We start from the raw sequence: 18,646 nt of genomic DNA on the forward strand, positions 1-18,646 counted from the left end.
TATAAAGAAGAGAGACGAACTGCATATTTAAGTCATAATGAATGATAAAAAGCAAACATTTAAGTCCTCTTCTAAAGAACATCTATACATTTGTTCAAGTTTGATATAGTATGTTTTAAAACTACGAAAGCTACTATGACTAGAATAAAGAATATGGAGATGGCAATGTTGTCCTGCAGGTAAGTAGTCCTTATTGCAAAATAACCCCCAAAAAGTAATTAAGGACATATGTATGTCAAAATGGCAGGCATATATGTTACTGGTGATCCACATGATTAGTTCCTCTTACTTTATACATTTGTTTTTGTTATTTGCTTTGACTTGAATCATCCTTCTTTCACACAGGAGTATTCAAGATTCAGGGACCTGTTTGCTTCCACTTCAGAGTGTTGTGTTGAAAAGTTGCTGACACATTGTTCTTACCCTGCAAATCATTGCCACCACCAGACAAACTCCAAACCAGACCCCACCAAACTCTCCCAATATTTCCCTCTTTGTCTCTCTCCACTGCTGCTTGTTTCTCTTTCAGTCAGTTTCTGATGTGTTGTGTCTGCAACCGCACTGCAGCAGAGCGTACTGCTCTGTGTGTATGTGTGTGTTTTCTTTGCCTTTTGTAGTTTGGCGTACTGTAAACCTAATAACACCAGATTTAGGGACAGACAGAGAAGACACAGGCAGATATAGAAAGTGAAAGGGAAAAGAAGCAAGAGACGGGGACATAAATAGAGACAGAACAAACAGTCAAATACACAAAAAAAGAAGAGACAGACAAGCCAGCATGTGTGGCTCTGGAGTGATGTTCACTTTAAACATCCTGTCCTCGGTTTGTATCTTCACTCTAATTGACAAAGTTATGGTGGTCATCTGATTTCTGGCCTCTTGTATCAATCATAACCTACATAATATTGTCAAGCACTTAACTTAAAATTTACTCACATACAGTAAGGATAATATGTTTATTTGGTTCCATGCTGATATCGAGTGTTTGCAATTTCTATTTCTGATAACTAATATAACTACTGGTTCAAATTTATAGACAAATATATCATTGGGATTAAGTAACTTGACTACCTTTTCCTAACATGAAATGTGACTTGAAAAATTGACTTTGCTCTTAAATTGTAGGTAAATTAAGTGGCTAGTAATGGCAGTGTGACCTGTATGCTATACTTCACACAGAGGGGAATACTTAGCTAAATTTAGCTAAGCAGGAACAAAATATTTTTGCTTTTGCTGTTTTGAAAAATGTAAAGTCACGTTACTATCGGTTATAATTTTTTTCTGTACCAGATGCAAACTGGAAAGGGGAAATATAAATTAAAGAGGAACTACACATTGAATTATTTTTTGTGCTGTGAAAAAATCACATAGATTTTTGTCGCCGTATTATGTTAATACATATAATGTTGCCAACAATACACATATTATGTGCAACAAACACTGAAAACCAGCTTGTGTGTCTCCTTAACGTTGAAAAGTCATTTGGGCAAGATTATGTGGCCCCTCCTCGACCGCACTAACACAATGCTGACCGAATTATGTTTTCTATCGACAGGAAACAATATTAATTAACCCTATCTGGGAAGTTGCAAACATGTTGATGCAGAATGTATCAGTAAACAGTGCTGGGAGGGTTACTTTTAAAACATATTCCACTACAGATTACTGAATGCATGCCCTAAAATGTAATTTGTTTGAAAACATCCTCCAGGAATTTATGCTGGGCACAATTAATCCGTTTAAACAATCAATAATTTATTCAATAATGGAAAAAACTTCATAATCGTCAAAGTGCTAACCCTAATCCACACACACATATTGACCCATCACACACACCACAACAGGGTGCTGTAAATGCTTTGTGCCAGTTTAATTAAGAGGTTTAATTAAAAAGATGGGGGTGAACATCCTCTGCGGACAGCGGCTAAGTAGTCCTCATCCATACGGTTCCATTCTACCCCCCCGCAGAACTCGAGGGTTTGGTTTCCCAATAGAGGAAGAATTATGAGACTGATAACTCCCTTGTTTTGTCTTGTGAGTAAAAACAAAAGGTGGCTGGTGTCAGAGATAAAACTGCCCCTGGAGTATTGCCGGGAGCTCTTAACATAGAGTTAATGGCTGCCTTTATCTTATCCAGCGTAATGCAGCTGCGTGCACATTAGACTAATATGTGGAAATGGTTTAATCTGAGGCTGGTGGTCTGGACACATCCTGACAAGGAGAGACACAAATTCACATTTATAATCTTATACATTGACACAAAAAGCTCCAGATTTAAATGCAGGAATGAAGCCCTGCTGTACACTGACTTCTTACATTATGATAATAGCTGCAACATCACTCATTTAAGAAGTATGTGGTGCTGCTAAGGAACATTGGAAGCATTTGGATATCTGTACCCATAATTACATGAAAAACGATTTTTCATGGGGAAATAATTTCTGCTATTTAAACGACAATAAAATATAGTGATAAAAGCAAAGGTGTTGCCTGAAAATGTCCCTTTACCGAATAAAGAAGAAAAAGGGACAGATCACTAAATATGTAGCTCCATGGTTACCACAAGAGCTGGCATAGCAAGGTGCAAAGCTATCTAAGTAAGACTACTTATGTAACTTTCCATGAAAACTTTGAAACATACAAGCCAACACTCAAGAACACATAATACACACTTAATACTCAAAGGAAAATTCCACATTTTCCACATCTACCGGAGCAAAATTCTGGCTGCATTTATCCACAATGCCTTCCAACAGAACATGCTTAAACTTTCCATCAAACTTTTTCTTTACATAAATGTGGTGGAAAGCAATAGCGTTAATCTAATGAAAGCAAGGTGTTTTGCACCTACACTGCATTCCACTCCTACTACTGCTTGTAAAAAAGATTGGTATGTCTGCCTCTTCTGCTTTGGACTTTGGTCTGCAAGATTTTGAAACATCAGTGCAAAATGGGTCTTGTACAATAGTACTGTCAATTATAGTTACAGTTAATGTTTTAGAAATGGAAAATGTTTCTGCAACTATGCATCTCCAAGGAGATACAGTACTCAGTAATTAAGAACGCCCTTGCCTTATACAGAGTCCATTACCCTTGTTAGTCATACTGTAGGTTCTTTCCGGGCTGAGCGATCAATCATTTTTATATCGAAATCCTCACATTTAAAAGATATAAGAACTGCAATTTTGATTATAGCTTACATTATTAACAAGTATTTAAGATGTGAACATTTTATCTGTTGACTGCTGAGTTTGGCAGCTAAAGTTGTCACCAGTATTGTAAAAATATCAAGAATAATGGTTCACTTACTAGATTTATTTTAGAGGTTTCATGCCATTCCAATTGTCTTTACCAGTGGATGGAGATTGCTCAGTAGTCATCATGCGTCTTAGCATTGTCAACTTAGAGTGCAAACGCTATCTGCTAATGAAGGCCATGAGATGTGGCTAAGAGCTCCAAGAAATCTAGTAAGGACACCTTGATTTAGAATTTGTTTTGTCGTACTTTAACAATGTCAGGCGAAATGTAATATCTTACTAAATGTGAGCTAATTTCATCCCAAGTGGCCAAAACCTCAGTCATTGCAGGTTTAGTGCCAGACCTATCTCCACAGTGCTGTGTCAGCGCTGGAGTATAGTATGGCTGCACAAGTTTACATTCTGGTATTAAAGGAAAAAACGCTCTGGGTTGTTTGTATCTTCTTGGGTGGCACTAAGCCCCTGATGCAGCGACAGTGCTGCTGCAAAATAGCTAATGGAGATAGCAGAAGAGCGCGCCGGATGTCAGGCTTTATACCAGCACTTTACATCCTGTAAGCCAGACTATTGCAGATTTAACTAAAATTTAAAAATTGCAACAAGACAGATTCCCCACCTTCTTTACATTAAAATATACACACTCATACAAACATACACATAGATAGACACCCACACCCATGCTACAGTTTCAGGCTCAGTCTCATGCGTTTTCAGTCTGGTTGGCTAGACAGGTGAACATCAACTGAAACCAAAAAACTAGCTCCTTTCGAAAGATGGAATATTTTTAACACTGTGTGTGTGTGTGTGTGTGTGTGTGTGTGTGTGTGTGTGTGTGTGTGTGTGTGTGTGTGTGTGTGTGTGTGTGTGTGTGTGTGTGTGTGAGAAAGAGATCGAGACACCAAGAGTGAGAGAATGACCAACATTTATTTTTAGCACCCAGTGAGTCATGTGATCCCCCCCTTCTTCCCACTGATCCCTCCTTTCTCCCTCCCTCCTATTTCTCTGTCTCTCCCCCTATCTTTCGCTCTACCACAATCACATCCACTCTCTCTCCTCCTTCCCTTCACTTCAAAGTGAGGCGAAACAGAGTCACAGTGACACCGGAGGAACACAGGAATAAAGACCATAAGAGAGGGAAGGAGGAAAAACAATATAAATATATATATACACATATATAAATATATATATATATATATATATATATATATATATATATATATATATATATATATATATATATAGGCAGGCTGGCTTACACCTCAGCAACAGCTATCATCTCTGTTACCATGACATCCCCAGATAAGAAATATCAACGGCACACTCCTATTACCACAGAAACTGTCCACTATGAAGGAGGGTCAGTTACGGGATAGCAAGAAACAACAATTAAAGCAGTCTGCAGAAGTGATGGCATTTACCAACAGGCTATATATCAGAATAAAATGGGAGAAAGAGAATGAAAGCACCATCAATGCTGTATCAAAACTCATATTACTAAATCTTTTGATTCCTCACTCAGTACCACAATGCAATGCAATATTTACAAAGCGAGACCAGCAGGCCTTTTTTTATTCAAAATATCTTTATTGCAATGGATTCAAACCTACCCAACTGTTAAGACAAGCTGAAAGGGTCACACAGTAGGCAATGCAGCTAGTGCACAGATACAGAAACAAGAGCAATCATGTGCATGAACACACACACATACACAAGCAGATGAAGGATTACAAACACACACACAAGCACACTTGCACACACACACACACACACACACACACACACACACACACACAGCACATCACAAGCAAATACAAAGTGACAAAAGATAGCAGACAGAGTCATAGTGACAGGACACCGATGCATGCATGAAGGGAGAGGACAAATATTAAACTGCTGTGAGGGATACAGTGTGCACAAAAACACACAGACACACACACACTTAAATGTTGACTTTCCGTTCTTTCTTTCTATGATTATCCATCTCTCTCCCTCTGCTTCCTATCCCTTTTTTCCCCCTCTTTCTCGTTACTGCTTCCTCTCAATTACTGGCTCATCTGCTGCTCTTAATGAAACACTGCATAATCAGGATTGCAGATTGTAGGACTGTGACTGGTCCTATAGGCCCACCACATGTGTGCATGCATAACCAGGAACAGCAAACACACACACACACACACACACACACACACACATACACATACACAAACACACACACACACACACACACACACACACACACACACAGTGCCTTGATCTGCCCGCTTTCCAGCCACCAATCCTACACTAAACCCTTTTCAATTTTATATACTCACACATGCACATGCACTTGCAAACACACACACACACACACACACACACACACAGTAGTGGAGTGGGGTTGGAGGGAGGTCATGATCCTGCCAGAGAGAAGCGAATCAGAGTTGCAATTCTAGGGCTTATCGCAGAAAGAGGGTAAGACCATATCTGACACGCCAACATGCCTGGTATGTAAACCTCTACAGAGAAAAACGCACACAGAGAAAAAAATGAGGGAGAGAGAGGAAGAGGCCACAGATCCTCATGCATATAAGGTGATATAACCCTTTGCAGTATTTTTGGAAAATCTGTCCCAGCATGGCAGTGGTGAGACACTGATCTATCTGCCAAGGTGTCTATTACCAACACTGCACCCAGCAAGCAGCAGGGTCAACAAGGGCAGAAGAGAGACAGAAAGAGGGAGAGAGCGAAGGATGGGTGCGGGAAGAGAGAGGAAAGCAGAAAGAAAAGAGACGTCGCATGAAGGGACCAAAGAAAAGGAGAGATAAGAAACAAAGCGATGGAAGGGGTCAAGGCAGGGATAGATGGTGAGGTAGTAGAGGAGAAAATGTGCAGGAAGGAGTGGGTGGGTAGAAGCACCTGGTGAGAAATATGACTGCATCTTGTAAATCAAAAAAAGAGAGAAGAGATATAAAAAAAAGAAGAAAAAGAAAATGCTAAATAGGGAAGAAGATGTAAAAGAGAGGAGAACGTGGAGAGAGAGGATGCTGAAGAGGAAGGAGCTGCAGGAAATAAATGCAAGGTAAAATACTGCAAAGAGGGGGAAAGAGTTGCTTGATAATACACACAATATACTATTAAAACATACATTTGTATCATCACAATGAAACTATAGACAGTGGCATTACAAAGTGCACAACAACAGCCAAGGTCATTTCCAGTAAATTACTACAAATTACATTTTAGTTGGATGGCTCAGCTCACATCTACAGAAGCCTGACTGCCTGTGTGGTATGACAGCAGTCATTGGTTAGCACAGGCAAGCAAGCTGTGACAAAACACACAATTGGCTATAGAGAAGGAGGAACCACAAAAGTACAACACACCATTGGTTAGTAATCACAAATATGCTGTTAGCGGTTACTGGGTCACATGTGTGCTTGCGCATGCACGTTATGTGTGTGTGTGTGTGTGTGTGTGTTGTGTGTGTCTGTGTGTGTGTGTGTGTGTGTGTGTGTGTGTGTGTGTGTGTGTGTGTGTGTGTGTGTGTGTGTGTGTGTGCAATTATGTGCGTGTGTCCCAAGCCCGAGGCAACCAGGCCAGTGGCTACAATTACAGTGACGGATGTGAAAGAACTGGGTCGGCTTCGTAAGAGATCTGCCCCTGAGACGACAAGACTAGCCAGAGCCCTGAATCAATACAGAACACATGCACACGCATGCATAAGCACACACACACACACACACACACACACACACACACACACACAAGGTTGTATGTGACAAACATTTACATAGAAACCAAAGGACAGATATGAATACAATTAAAAAACACAAAAAGGAAGGACATGTTCCACACAGCACAAAAAGTGCAAGTGGGAAAACAGCTACAGCATTTACTTGTTATATTTACTGTTTTCTTCTGCGCAAACACAACAAATTTAACCAACCAACTGACTTTCTCTCTCTTCTCTCTCTTTCTCACACACACACACACACACACACACTTGTTCCCTTTCAGAGCCCCAAAGTACAGTGGCCAACAGGGGCAAATGCACTGCAACTTAATGAAACACACGCAAATAGACAAAACACAAGCAAATTAAGAAAACATCTTCATTAATTTGACAACACATGCGCAGCATTTAGCAAACGTGCTGCAAATACACACACCACAACCAAATACAGAAACGTGCTGCAAATACAGAAACAATGCAAAAAGAAAAGCACACAATCCCCGAAAACAAAAGCAACAAAATAACATTGTGAAACAGTGTGCAACTGCTTTGAGATCATAGACTGTAAATATTAAGTCTACGTTTGAGATATGTTTTCTCTCGTTTGGTGGGTGTGTCTCTAGTTTATTGGCTCAGGTCACAGGTGATACTCAATCAGCAGAGACGTGTCTGTAAACTCTTGGTAATAAAAAAGCAGAGCGCTCTCTTCCTGTGGGGTCGAAAATCAAGCTGTTCCACTTAGCGCTCCCCCTAGAGGCCTGGAAAACTTCCGTTGTGTAATATGCAGCATTTTTTTTTTGTTGAATTTGTTTTTGGGGATTGCGTGCTTTTCTTTTGCATCATTTCTGTTTTTTGGGTTGTGTGCTTTTCTTTTTGCAACGTTTATGTATTTGCAGCGCATTTGTGTATTTGGTTGTGTTGTGTGTATTTGCAGCACGTTTGCTAAATGCTGCACATGTGTTGTCAAATTTATGAAGATGTTTTCTTAATTTGCTTGTGTTTTGTCTATTTGCGTGTGTTTCATTAAGTTGCAGTGCGTTTGCCCCTGTCGGCCACCGTACCGAAGTCTGTTTCGGGGGCAGCAATGTTCAGAGCTCAATCACATCAACTCACAACTCAGTGACACTTTGGGGCATGTTTTTTGTGTGTGTTTCTGTATGAGTATGTTGTGTGTTTCTGTAAATGTTTGTGTTCCCTACCTCTGGCGGAAAGCTTCTTAGTGTTGATGATTTTTGCAGCAAATTCCTGTCCAGAGGAGATCTTCACACACCTCCTGACCACAGAGAATGCGCCCCTGAAATGAACACACACACACACAGAAATACTTAAGGATGTGTTCAAAGAAAGGTCTGAGTAACATTATAAGGTGTGATCTATACCAGCCCATTTACAATCAGAGGGATGTTTCAATACAGAGGCTTAGAATAGCCGGGATAGAATAGCCAGGATTAGTGTGATAAACCTGGCTTGAGTAAGCCAGTAAACCAGATACTTCAGATTGATTTGAAGAAAAAACTGTTTTAGTTTAAGTTTGGCAGGAATCAAGCTAGTCTGGAGGGATATATTTCCATGGTAACTTAAATCAAACTTTTTAATTTTGCTAATTTAAATCCAGCTCTGTGTCATGGCAGTGTGGGCAGCGTGTGCAGATGAACGAGTGTGGCTTCCGAGCAGCCGAGGTCTGCCATGATGCACCAGATGACACAAGACGGCGGGTTTGTCAGCGGATCTCAGCAGACCTCATCTGCTCCGAGCTCCGTGCACTGGCACCGTGGATGGAAGCCACACACCGTTCATCTAAACACACTGCCCACACAAATCTGACACAGAAATGGATTGAAATCGTCAAAATATCCCTTTAACTGATAGTTTTACTTTATGAAACAGCACTCAGATGTCATAAATAAGTAATAATAAACATTTCAACATTAAATTGCACAAAGCATGGATGTAGTATCTTTGCAGCTACTCACACAAACACACTCACATACCCATACCTACAGTTCACACTGTCCTCATCGCTACACATGACCATCAGCACCAACAAATGTGCCTACCAGCCTCTGTTTAAGTTATGTTTAAGCCATGTGTTGTTCTGGTGTTCCAGGCACATGTATGAAGATCAAAAACTAGGTCAGTTATATTTGAGGGACAAGAAGAGCAGAGTGCTACATCTCTCATCTCTAAATGCAGCCATGGAGACATCCACCTCAGTTCTGCTCAGCTCTGCAGCCATGCAAGCCGTTTTGCTATTCAACCTCCATCTCTGTTTGTGCATTTTTTCTTTCAATTAATATCTGTTCTCATCCTGTCTAGCTCCAGACATCAGATATATCACAAACAGTTAGACGCACTGAGATGCAGACAAAAGAGAGACAAAGCAGAAAATACTCATTACCTCAAATGAACCCTGCTCTTTCACTTACTGTACTTCTAATGGCTGACAACTGTAGTGTGATGTTTCTGTACAATGTTATATGTATTTGGTTAAATCAGTGTTGCGACATTAGAAATATCTAAAACTTTGTGCATATGTAATCACTGCTGAGTATATAGCATGTGTACCATAAACATGTTATCTAACATACTCTGGAGTGAGCAGCTTGCCACTAATTCTTACCTCTAATTTATAGAGGATTTGATAAAGGAAATAATCACATGACATGATAAATAAGAATTTTACTTGACTATCCTGCATTGTTGGGTAGCATGGCAATGTGAAGTGCATATGCTAACTGTGTCTGTTAACTGAGTCTTTACAGTGCTTAGTGGTAGAATGTACATATAGTAGCTGTGCTTTTGTTTTTAAAAGTAAAGAAGCTAGCTGAGACAAGGTTCAAGGTTAGCAGCCAAACCATCTATGATGAGGATGTTTCTGTGGGTTTTTTTTTTTTAAGTTCTGAGACTAACATGGTTAAAAAATGAAATAGAAAACACTGTACATAACTAGCTTGGACCATCTGATTATGTAATAATATAACAATGCTTCACAAAGATAAAGACATTTGCATAGGGATGCAAAGATGGGGTTTATGGGTAACCAAAGGTCACATAAACTCACAAACTGCTGGGACTGAATATTATCCAATTCAGGACATTGGTTTTAAAATGTTGATACCATTTGAATACTGTATTTTCCTTATTATACCGATGGTTTTGCATGTTTTAGTCAAATCATATAAATCACAGCTTACCATTTTACGAACCATGTGGTTATGTTTTTTGAATTTTAATGAATTATTACTTTAACTGAAAATCACTGGAAATCCAATTAATTTCCGTACAGTATTAAATCCTATTAGTTACAAAGTCAGTTACAATAACTTACATACACTGCTGTCTTTTTGAATCATTCTGCAATTAAACTGCAAAACAACCCAACAATAATGTAACACTGACAGAAACAAATGCAGATTTGATCTTCACTGTGATGGATCAACTTCAGCACGTTTCAAGGATCTCCTGTTTGATTTTCATACAGAACGGACTGTTAGGAAATATACATTAAAAAATCCAAAACTGAAAACCATTTATTTGAAAATAAGCAAAGAATTTAACAAATACATGATTTATTGATGTAGTTAAGGGGAAATAATTTGCAAACACACTGGTATAGTCCAAGCTAGATCTTTAAATGACAATTTTCTGGATGTATCTTATTTAGTTTACTAACATTCCCAACATTGTGTACAGCACCGTGTAAATATCTGCTGAAATCATCTAGGGAGAATTGAAACAATAACAATATCCAGGTAGGTTTTGCTCAAAAACAGTGTGGTATTTTCATTTCATCACTACCAGCTACTCTACTGTATGTCAGTGTGCTCCTCACATTAAAGGGTTCAGGTGAGTTAAAAGGTACTATAAAAGCAATATGGCTGCATTATTAATGACAGATGGTGTGAGATGAACACAGCACAGGATCATAAACGCAGAGGGCTGAGGCTGTAGAGGAGATTTCTTCTTCAACACAGGCTTCCATCAGGAGGGTGATGAGAGGGTTACATTACTTTTTTTTAATCTCTCTACTTAGGCTGCACACATCTGGGGCTGTGTATACTGACCACGGGGTTCTGGGCAGATTTCAGGTCATCACCACGTCCATGAGCGCGTGCACATACACGTACGTGGATCTCTCTGTCTCCCTCTCTCAGGGGTGAGGAATTCCCTGCCTGTGTCTGATAATTGACCGCAGCTCGGTGCTTGGCTGGGGAATGTGTCATCGCCAACTACGTTCTGCTGTCGCATTACCGAGTGTGTATTTCTGTCACGCGGGAGGAGGTGGATGAGGATTTGGGGAAATTAAGGTAGAGAGAGGCAGGAGATGGATTACCAAATCTCACCATTTCACACACCCCGATGCATTTCACCCCGGTTCAGTTTACAACACTGGAGCTCCTTGCTCTCCTGTGGCAACCCAAAGGTCGAAATGCACAGGATGGAGGCAAATGACGACATGATCGATTCGACATCTTCTTTCGTAAACACAAAACATAAGCAGGGCTTCAAATGAGGGACTAAAACAAATAGGATGCCATATGATCAGGCCTGTATGATTACCCCCATCACAGGTTCCATACACTATCAGCAGCTCGCACACTCACACCTACAAAACCGCACAGAACCCAGAATCCGTGTCCCTAAGCCAAGCGGCCTATTACATAACAGGGTGTCATTTCATACAGAGATGATGCGAGATGATAAAAACATGATTCCTTACTTCCCCAGCTCCTCGAACAGCTGATATTCGTCGGTAAATCTCGTGCAGATCGTTAACGCCATCCTGAAGGAGGTGACAAGGGGTGTGCGGAGACGCGGATAGGGGGCACTCACAAACAGTCGTTAACACAACCCGGTTTTCTCCTGGACCTGCAAGCCAAACTGAGGGATTCATGCACAGCTGAAGCGCATCGGCGGGAGCTCTGGTGGGATGGTTTCTGCGGCAATTGCACTGCCTGCTTGAGTGCTTCAATATGGACGAGAGAGCTTCCGGCGTAGTCGTTTGATGTTTCTATATTTTCTTCACATACAGAGGCTTGTCACAGCTCGTAGAAGCAGCATTTTGTGTGCATTCCGAAATCTGGTGTGTGTCTGTCCAGCGCTGTGAGCGTCGTCTCTCTGCGCGCATCAGACACCGCACTACCGCACCACCTACCCCCGGCTGTGCGTTCAGTCCCGCCCCTTTGCCTGCATCCTCACACATGCCAATAACAAACAAATAATAATAATAATAATAATAATAATAGGCTAGTAATCAATCATAATTGTATTGTATTATTGTTAATATTAACAACAGTGCCATACATGTTTTTAATGTAGGCTATAATGTAGCTACCATTCTGGAGAAAAAGGCCTAAAGTCTTCTGTGGCTCTGGAGACATCTTGGTCAAGTCTGAAAAAAATGCCCTGATGATAACCCTGATGATGTCATCTGGGTTATTCCAGCTTGGGCTCATAGACTACAAAGGTTGCATTACAAACTGGGGTATTGGAGTAGAGCTGAAACTAGGGCTAATAATGAGTAAACGCAAATTCCTTTTAATGGCCCTCATGCGTGATTAATGCATGTGAGTTCTGTATTTTGGTCCCTCACACCAATTTGATTTAGGGAACATCATCGTCATTTTAAATTATATTTTATAAAGAAACCATTGTCTTTGCTGTTGCAGCATCATCATAGTGATAAGATATCTGCAGGGATTGGAAGGTTGACACAAATGCAATAACAAGTGCATGTGACTTACAGTCTAAGTTTACTGACTTGCAGACTGGGTTTATTGTTGCAGTTAAAAAGTTCAATTATTTAAACGATGTCAGATAACGTTTCTTTGCACAACCCCATACAATTCGCTTTAGTTATCCACGTGAGAATAAAATCAGGGTTAGGCACCGTGGGAAGACAATGAAGCAGCATCTGTGGTGAACTCTGTGATGTTGGGTCCAGTACCATAAGGAAGTGGAATACAGTTGATTCAGGACACACTAGGTAGGTTATTAAATAGTATTTAACATAGCATATGTACAAATTCTTACAGTATGAGACTTTTAAAAATAGCATTGAGTAAAGTCTCCTTCAATTTGTCATGCCTTCATTGTTTTGTATTGACTGCATAGTATTGCTAATTTCTAATACATTTAAGGAATATTCTAAAATAAGATATATCAGTTACTAGAGGTTAAACTCATCTCATGACTACATCCCTGCAAGAGACATACAACAGGAAAGACAAATTAATAATATGTAAGAAAGAAAAAACAAAGAAATTCCATTTTCAATTTCAAGTAAACTTTTTTAATTAATAAATAGGTTGTCAGCACAGCTACACAACTGAATCCAGATACATTTACATTCCATAAATACATCAATAAATATGTTGAACTCATAAGTGTTAGACAAGATAACAGTATGCAGTTTTACAAACTACAAGAGCAGTGACATCAGAAAGTAATTGGCTACAACACACACACAAGTGACATTACAAATAAGCACATACTTCTTAATAAATAACGTGTTTGATACAAATATAACCTTAATGGGTAAATTGCCATTTTCAACATTTTGAAAATCAGGACATTAGGCAATCTTCTGGTATTAAAATGAGATGAGTGTGATGACAACAAATACTTTCTGCGACTTTTCATTTGTCTTTAAAAGGCTCAGACTCATGAAGCACATCTGTCCTGGTCTGTTCAGCGTCTTCTGCTGCAGAGAAAAGAAACAGAAAAGAAGAATTATATTGTGCATCAAAAGTGAACACTGTTCTTTTCTGTATTACTATCCAGTTACATCATGAAAGTAGACGACTGAGTGTCTTTGTACTGTATAATTGATCTGTACTTACTTGGACATGATCTTATTAATCACTTTCTTCACCCAGGGAGCTTCAGGGTCCAGGCAAACTTCTTGGCCTGTCTTTTTCAGAGTGGCACTGCAACACCAAACAAGAAACAGAGATGCAGTCAGAAAAAGCCAGCAAATGACTAAAATGGACTCAAAATCTAAAAGTATCAACATCATCGGGATGAAGGCTTGGAAATGAAGTCTTACATGATCTCAGTCTCGTCGCAATGAGAGTTGGCAGGAATCAATTCCACCTTCTCGATGTGGCGGCCGATGGGTTTGCTCTCTGTCTGGATGCAGCGGCAGTGCAGCTCCACTCCCAGGCTTCTCAGACTCATCCCTGTTAGGACACAGGAGTCACATATGGTCACAAAGTGCAATAGTTTGTGTTGATAGCTCTGATGCATTGAGGAAAAGAGGACAGCAGAATGTGCACAGTAGTGACAGTTAAAATGCAAAACTGAATAGAGTAACTTGATCAACAGCGTAGTTCAATACTGTTACATTCAATTATTGATTTACAGAAACATTCTTACCTTCACTGACGGCCAGGAAGGCCAGGAGCACCACAATAGAGGTGACAAGGACTCTGCTGATCATCATTTTTGAAGTCTGAATGGAAAAGTAAAAGAGCTTTTTATAGTACTGAATTCTTCTACTCAGTTCCTTCTTTCCTTTACTTTTCCTTTTCTTGGTTCAGCTGCCTTTTCACTCTGCTGTTTGAATCTAGCGCTGAAGAGTACAGTCTCTCCTTTTATAGCCGTCTTCTGGAAATGAGTCAGACAGGTTGTGCAAGCTGGGACTGTCGGCAGCTGAGTGGGAATTTTTCACTGACTGTGTGTTGCACCACTGCTCACACCAGGATTATGTTGATCGGCCAACAAGGGATTCACAGATGACATGTAATAAAATGAATAACTTCATGCAATCTGTGAATGAGTGGCTGACGAATGTCACACTCAGGTTTTGTCATATACAATTTCACCTTCAGGAATTGGAATTTGATGTACCAAGAGTCCGTTTATGACTGTTGTGTGTGTAGTGCGTACTCAGACATACTTGTGAAGCTGTCAAAAGCTGAACGGCTACTAAAACACATTAACAAGAATATCCAAATACTGAACTGCATGCACAGCCATGTTCATTGATATTGAAGTTCAATAACAAACATTTCAGAACTTGTTAAAGCATTTTTTTGTTATTTAGAAAGAGATAGAGAGAAACACGGTGTCAAAACTCCTTTACAAACAAGGGTACAATCTTCCTAAGTTCCCAATTATTACACTCATCAAAACAGTCATATCGCTGGCTCATGCATCTGACATTTCTCATGTCAAAAACCTTCAGGGGCCTGAAAAGCCTGACACAACTTCAACAGGCTCAAACCTATTTTATAAAGTCTATGGCTCAACCATTTCTGCACTGTAGCCAATCTCACAAAGCAGAAGGATGTGTGAAGTAACTTCTGAACTGAGGGGCTAGCAATAACAATAACAGGGAGTATAAAAATATACATTTATTTTAATTATTTCTTTATTGAACAGGAACTAAAATAAATCTAAACAGGCAGGGAAGCAGTGGTGGAAAAAGTAGGCCATTCAGATCATTTACTTAAGTAATAATACCACACTGTCCACTACAAGTAAAGGTCCTGCATTCAAAACCTTACTTAAGTAAAAATATGCAAGTATTATTAGCAAAATGTACTTCTGGTATGACAATTTAAAGTATTCATTGTACAGCAAAGTGTTCCCTGTCAGTGTTTTACCATTAGATATGATGTTTTTGGATTAATGTTACTCATGCATTAATGTGTCTGTTGCATTTTACTGCTGTAGATGTTTAAGGTTGTGCTAATTTGAACTCCTTTCTATACTGTTAGGTAATTTAAAGCTATGGTGCGTAGTTTCTGTCTCTCCCATGAGGAATTCTAAGTAATGACAACAAAACTGTTGGCACATCCACATGATACAAGCCTTTGGTGAATGCCCACCACCCCCACCCCTCCTCCACCCAGTTACTTGTAGCCAAGGAGGACACGGAGGATTAAAAAAACATAATGGACTCTTCAGAAGAGGTAATAATCTCTGCAAGATGTTCTGTGTGCGAAAGTTGCCGGACGACAACATTTTCTGAACATAGCCATACTGAGAAATACAGAGAGTTTTGTGGAGCTGATAAGCTTAATTAGCTTTGTATCAACTTATTTGCCAATGGCTTGAATGTAACGGATCATCATTACTATAAAAAGTTACGCACTAAAGCTTTAATCTAGTATTTGTCAAATGGGGGTCCGTGTACCCCTATGGGTAATTTGGAGTACTGCAGGGGGCACGTAAGTTTTCTTTTAAATGTTAATTTAAAAAAATATCAGTCATGCATAATTCCCCCCAAAAAATATAGCCTACACTATAATAATGAATGAATTTAGTGATTCTAAACATTTGAAATTTAGCATTTAAGTGTTTTTCAGTTACAGTATTGTTGTTTAGTAAATCAGACACTGATGGTGCAGTGCTATATTGTGCTTCTTTATATCACAGTCTATGCTTCATATAGCTAGGCTGTTTTTTCTACTAAAAATGTTTTGTGGTGCAGAATACTTGGATGAAAACATATTTCAAAGGGGGTACATTACATTCTTAAAGCTACACTGTGTAAGAATTTCTCCCATCTATTGGTGAAATTGTATATGACAACCAACTGAATATTACTTTCTAGCCCCTCCCATTCCGATCGCGTTTTAAGTCCTACGATGGCCGAACCCGAAATTAGCTCTTAGTATCTCCATCATTTACACGCAGCTGTTCTAGCCACTCCAATATTAACTTTGGTCTTGTTGCTTTGCCTGTCGCGTTGTCATTTTAATTCTCTTTTTCGCTTCCCTAGCAAGTAATCTCTCCCTGGCATTCGTCACGGTGCGGGGTGCCACTGAGTGTAAAAGGGCGAAAGGCGGAGGTTTGTCCCTCTTTGGCTAATGTATTTTAAAGATGGAGGCGCAACATGCCGGCCGTCATTTGAGCGACTCGCTCATATGTATTCTGAATGATTCTAAATGGCAGATTCTACGCTTACGAGGATACTTTGCTTAGTTGGTGGAAGTAATTAGACATGAATGAGCACATATTTGTGAAAGAACAAAGGGGTTTTTGCTAAGAATCAACTAAAAAAATTACACAATGTAGGTTTAAAACAAAGTTGGGAAACCACTGGTTTAATCTACAGCATTGCATCATAGTATATGAGATCATCATATATGTAGCGTCACTGTCGCACATACTGCCCCATCAAAGCTGTCATCAGCAACAGTTATAGTTTATTATAGGTTCCTCATTAGCTGTGCCCTTAAGCACATACTCTTCCTGTGGTCCTGCTATCCATTGAAAACATGGCGAAAACTGCCAACGCTAACATTTATTGCAGCAGAATTATTCAGTTTCTGTTGGTATCAGTTGGTGTTTGCTGTTGGCAGCTTAGGTTTTCCGCCATCCATATTGTCCCCGCTGCAGCTACAGCCTCCCTCGGCCTCTCTCTGGCTCAATACAGCTGACTAGCCGAAAACACTTCACACATCCTCTCACTGATGGAAACTTACACTAGTTTGCAATACAGGAGAAGAGAACAGGGAAGGTTGTGAACAGCATTGCACCCCCTGCTACCAAAGCTGAAGTAGCACTCTGTAGTTCTAGGAAGTAGAGCAGATTTTGCAGCTGCGGCCAGCTGAGCCCCAGAGACACAGAGAACATTGGAAAGAACAGCTGGCTTTTCCCCCACACCATACCCCTCATTCAGATAGATAGAAATAAGGTTGAAAATCCCAAAATTGTCCCTTTAAAAAGTACAATTATTTAAACAATTACAGATTGCACAACCTTATACATTTCGCTTTATTTATCCATGTGAGAATAAACTCAGAGTTATGCACAGTGGAATGATAGTGAAGTCATTACACCAGGAGCATCTGTGGTGAAGCTCTGTGATGTTGGGTCCAGCCCCTTAAGGAAGTGGAAAACAGTTGATCCAGGACACACTTCAAGCACTTCTTCATGTGTAAAAGAAAAGGATGTGCAATTGAACATTATATCAGTAGGTAGGCTATATATGTGTTATAAAACAGTATTTAACATAGTATATGTAAGAATACTTACAGTATAAGACGTTAAGACTTTTAAAGGTCCTATGACATGCTGCTTTTTGGATGCTTTTATATAGGCCTTAGTGGTCCCCTAATACTGTATCTGAAGTCTCTTTTGCGAAATTCAGCCTTGGTGCGAGGGTGGGGGATTGTGGCCTTGACCAACTGCCACTTTGCTTGTTTGCAAACCATAATGTCTCTCTCTTTCTCATGGGCGAGCCAAATTCACTGAGCGGGCAAAGCAGAGAAAGGGGAGGTAACCTTTCCCCTTATGACCTCATAAGGGGCAGATTCCAGATCAGCCCATCTGAGCTTTCATTTTCTCAAAGGCAGAGCAGGATACCCAGGGCTTGGTTTACATCTAACGCCATTTCTAGCCACTGGGGGACCATAGGGAGGCTGGGGGAACTCATATTATGTGTTATATTATATGTTAAAAAACCCCAAAGGGAAATTTTCATGTCATGGGACCTTTAATAAACTATCAAATAAAGTCTAAGGGAACATGTTTCCTTCAATTTGTGGTTTTGTACTGACTGCATATTATTGGTAATTTCTTATACATTTAAGGAATATTCTAAAATAAGATATATCAGTTACTAGAGGTTAAACTCATCTCATGACTACATCCCTGCAAGGGACATACAACAGGAAAGACAAATTAATAATATGTAAGAAAGGAAAAAATCAAAGAAATTCCA

The 18,646-nt window shown here is 39.8% G+C and overlaps 2 protein-coding genes across 22 annotated transcripts in view; both read right to left on the bottom strand.

The window, feature by feature from the left end:
- The window catches only part of camk2d2 (calcium/calmodulin-dependent protein kinase (CaM kinase) II delta 2), a 41,919-nt gene extending 29,806 nt beyond the window's left edge, over positions 1–12,113 (bottom strand). For 10 of the 20 annotated variants that reach the window (XR_004897053.1, XM_036000309.1, XM_031285989.2 and 7 more), the window contains exons 1-2: positions 11,690–12,113; positions 8,169–8,263 (exon numbers count right to left, since the gene is read on the bottom strand). Coding sequence is in view for 19 of the 20 variants with exons in the window: in XM_036000309.1 (XP_035856202.1) it covers positions 8,169–8,263; positions 11,690–11,751 (157 nt within the window). In the remaining variant the exon portion in view is untranslated. The remainder of the gene's footprint in view (positions 1–8,168; positions 8,264–11,689) is intronic. The other 10 variants (XM_031285996.2, XM_036000307.1, XM_031285993.2 and 7 more) reach the window with 1 other exon arrangement.
- A 1,125-nt stretch (positions 12,114–13,238) lies between these two features.
- LOC116040544 (interleukin-8-like) lies at positions 13,239–14,540 on the bottom strand. Of its 2 annotated transcripts, none has more exons than XM_031286003.2 (4): positions 14,347–14,540; positions 14,018–14,150; positions 13,812–13,898; positions 13,239–13,669 (listed from the first exon to the last, which is right to left on the bottom strand). In XM_031286003.2, the coding sequence occupies exons 1-4, from the start codon at positions 14,411–14,413 to the stop codon at positions 13,660–13,662; spliced, it is 297 nt and encodes a 98-aa protein (XP_031141863.1). In that variant the 5' UTR covers positions 14,414–14,540; the 3' UTR covers positions 13,239–13,659. The 2 variants fall into 2 exon arrangements, with proteins under 2 accessions (XP_031141863.1, XP_031141862.1); XM_031286002.2 differs by having other exon boundaries at positions 13,239–13,672; positions 14,347–14,538.
- Positions 14,541–18,646: the final 4,106 nt, after the last annotated feature.

This window comes from Sander lucioperca, chromosome 4, assembly GCF_008315115.2.
Source record: "Sander lucioperca isolate FBNREF2018 chromosome 4, SLUC_FBN_1.2, whole genome shotgun sequence".
In the NCBI taxonomy this organism is placed as follows: domain Eukaryota; kingdom Metazoa; phylum Chordata; class Actinopteri; order Perciformes; family Percidae; genus Sander; species Sander lucioperca.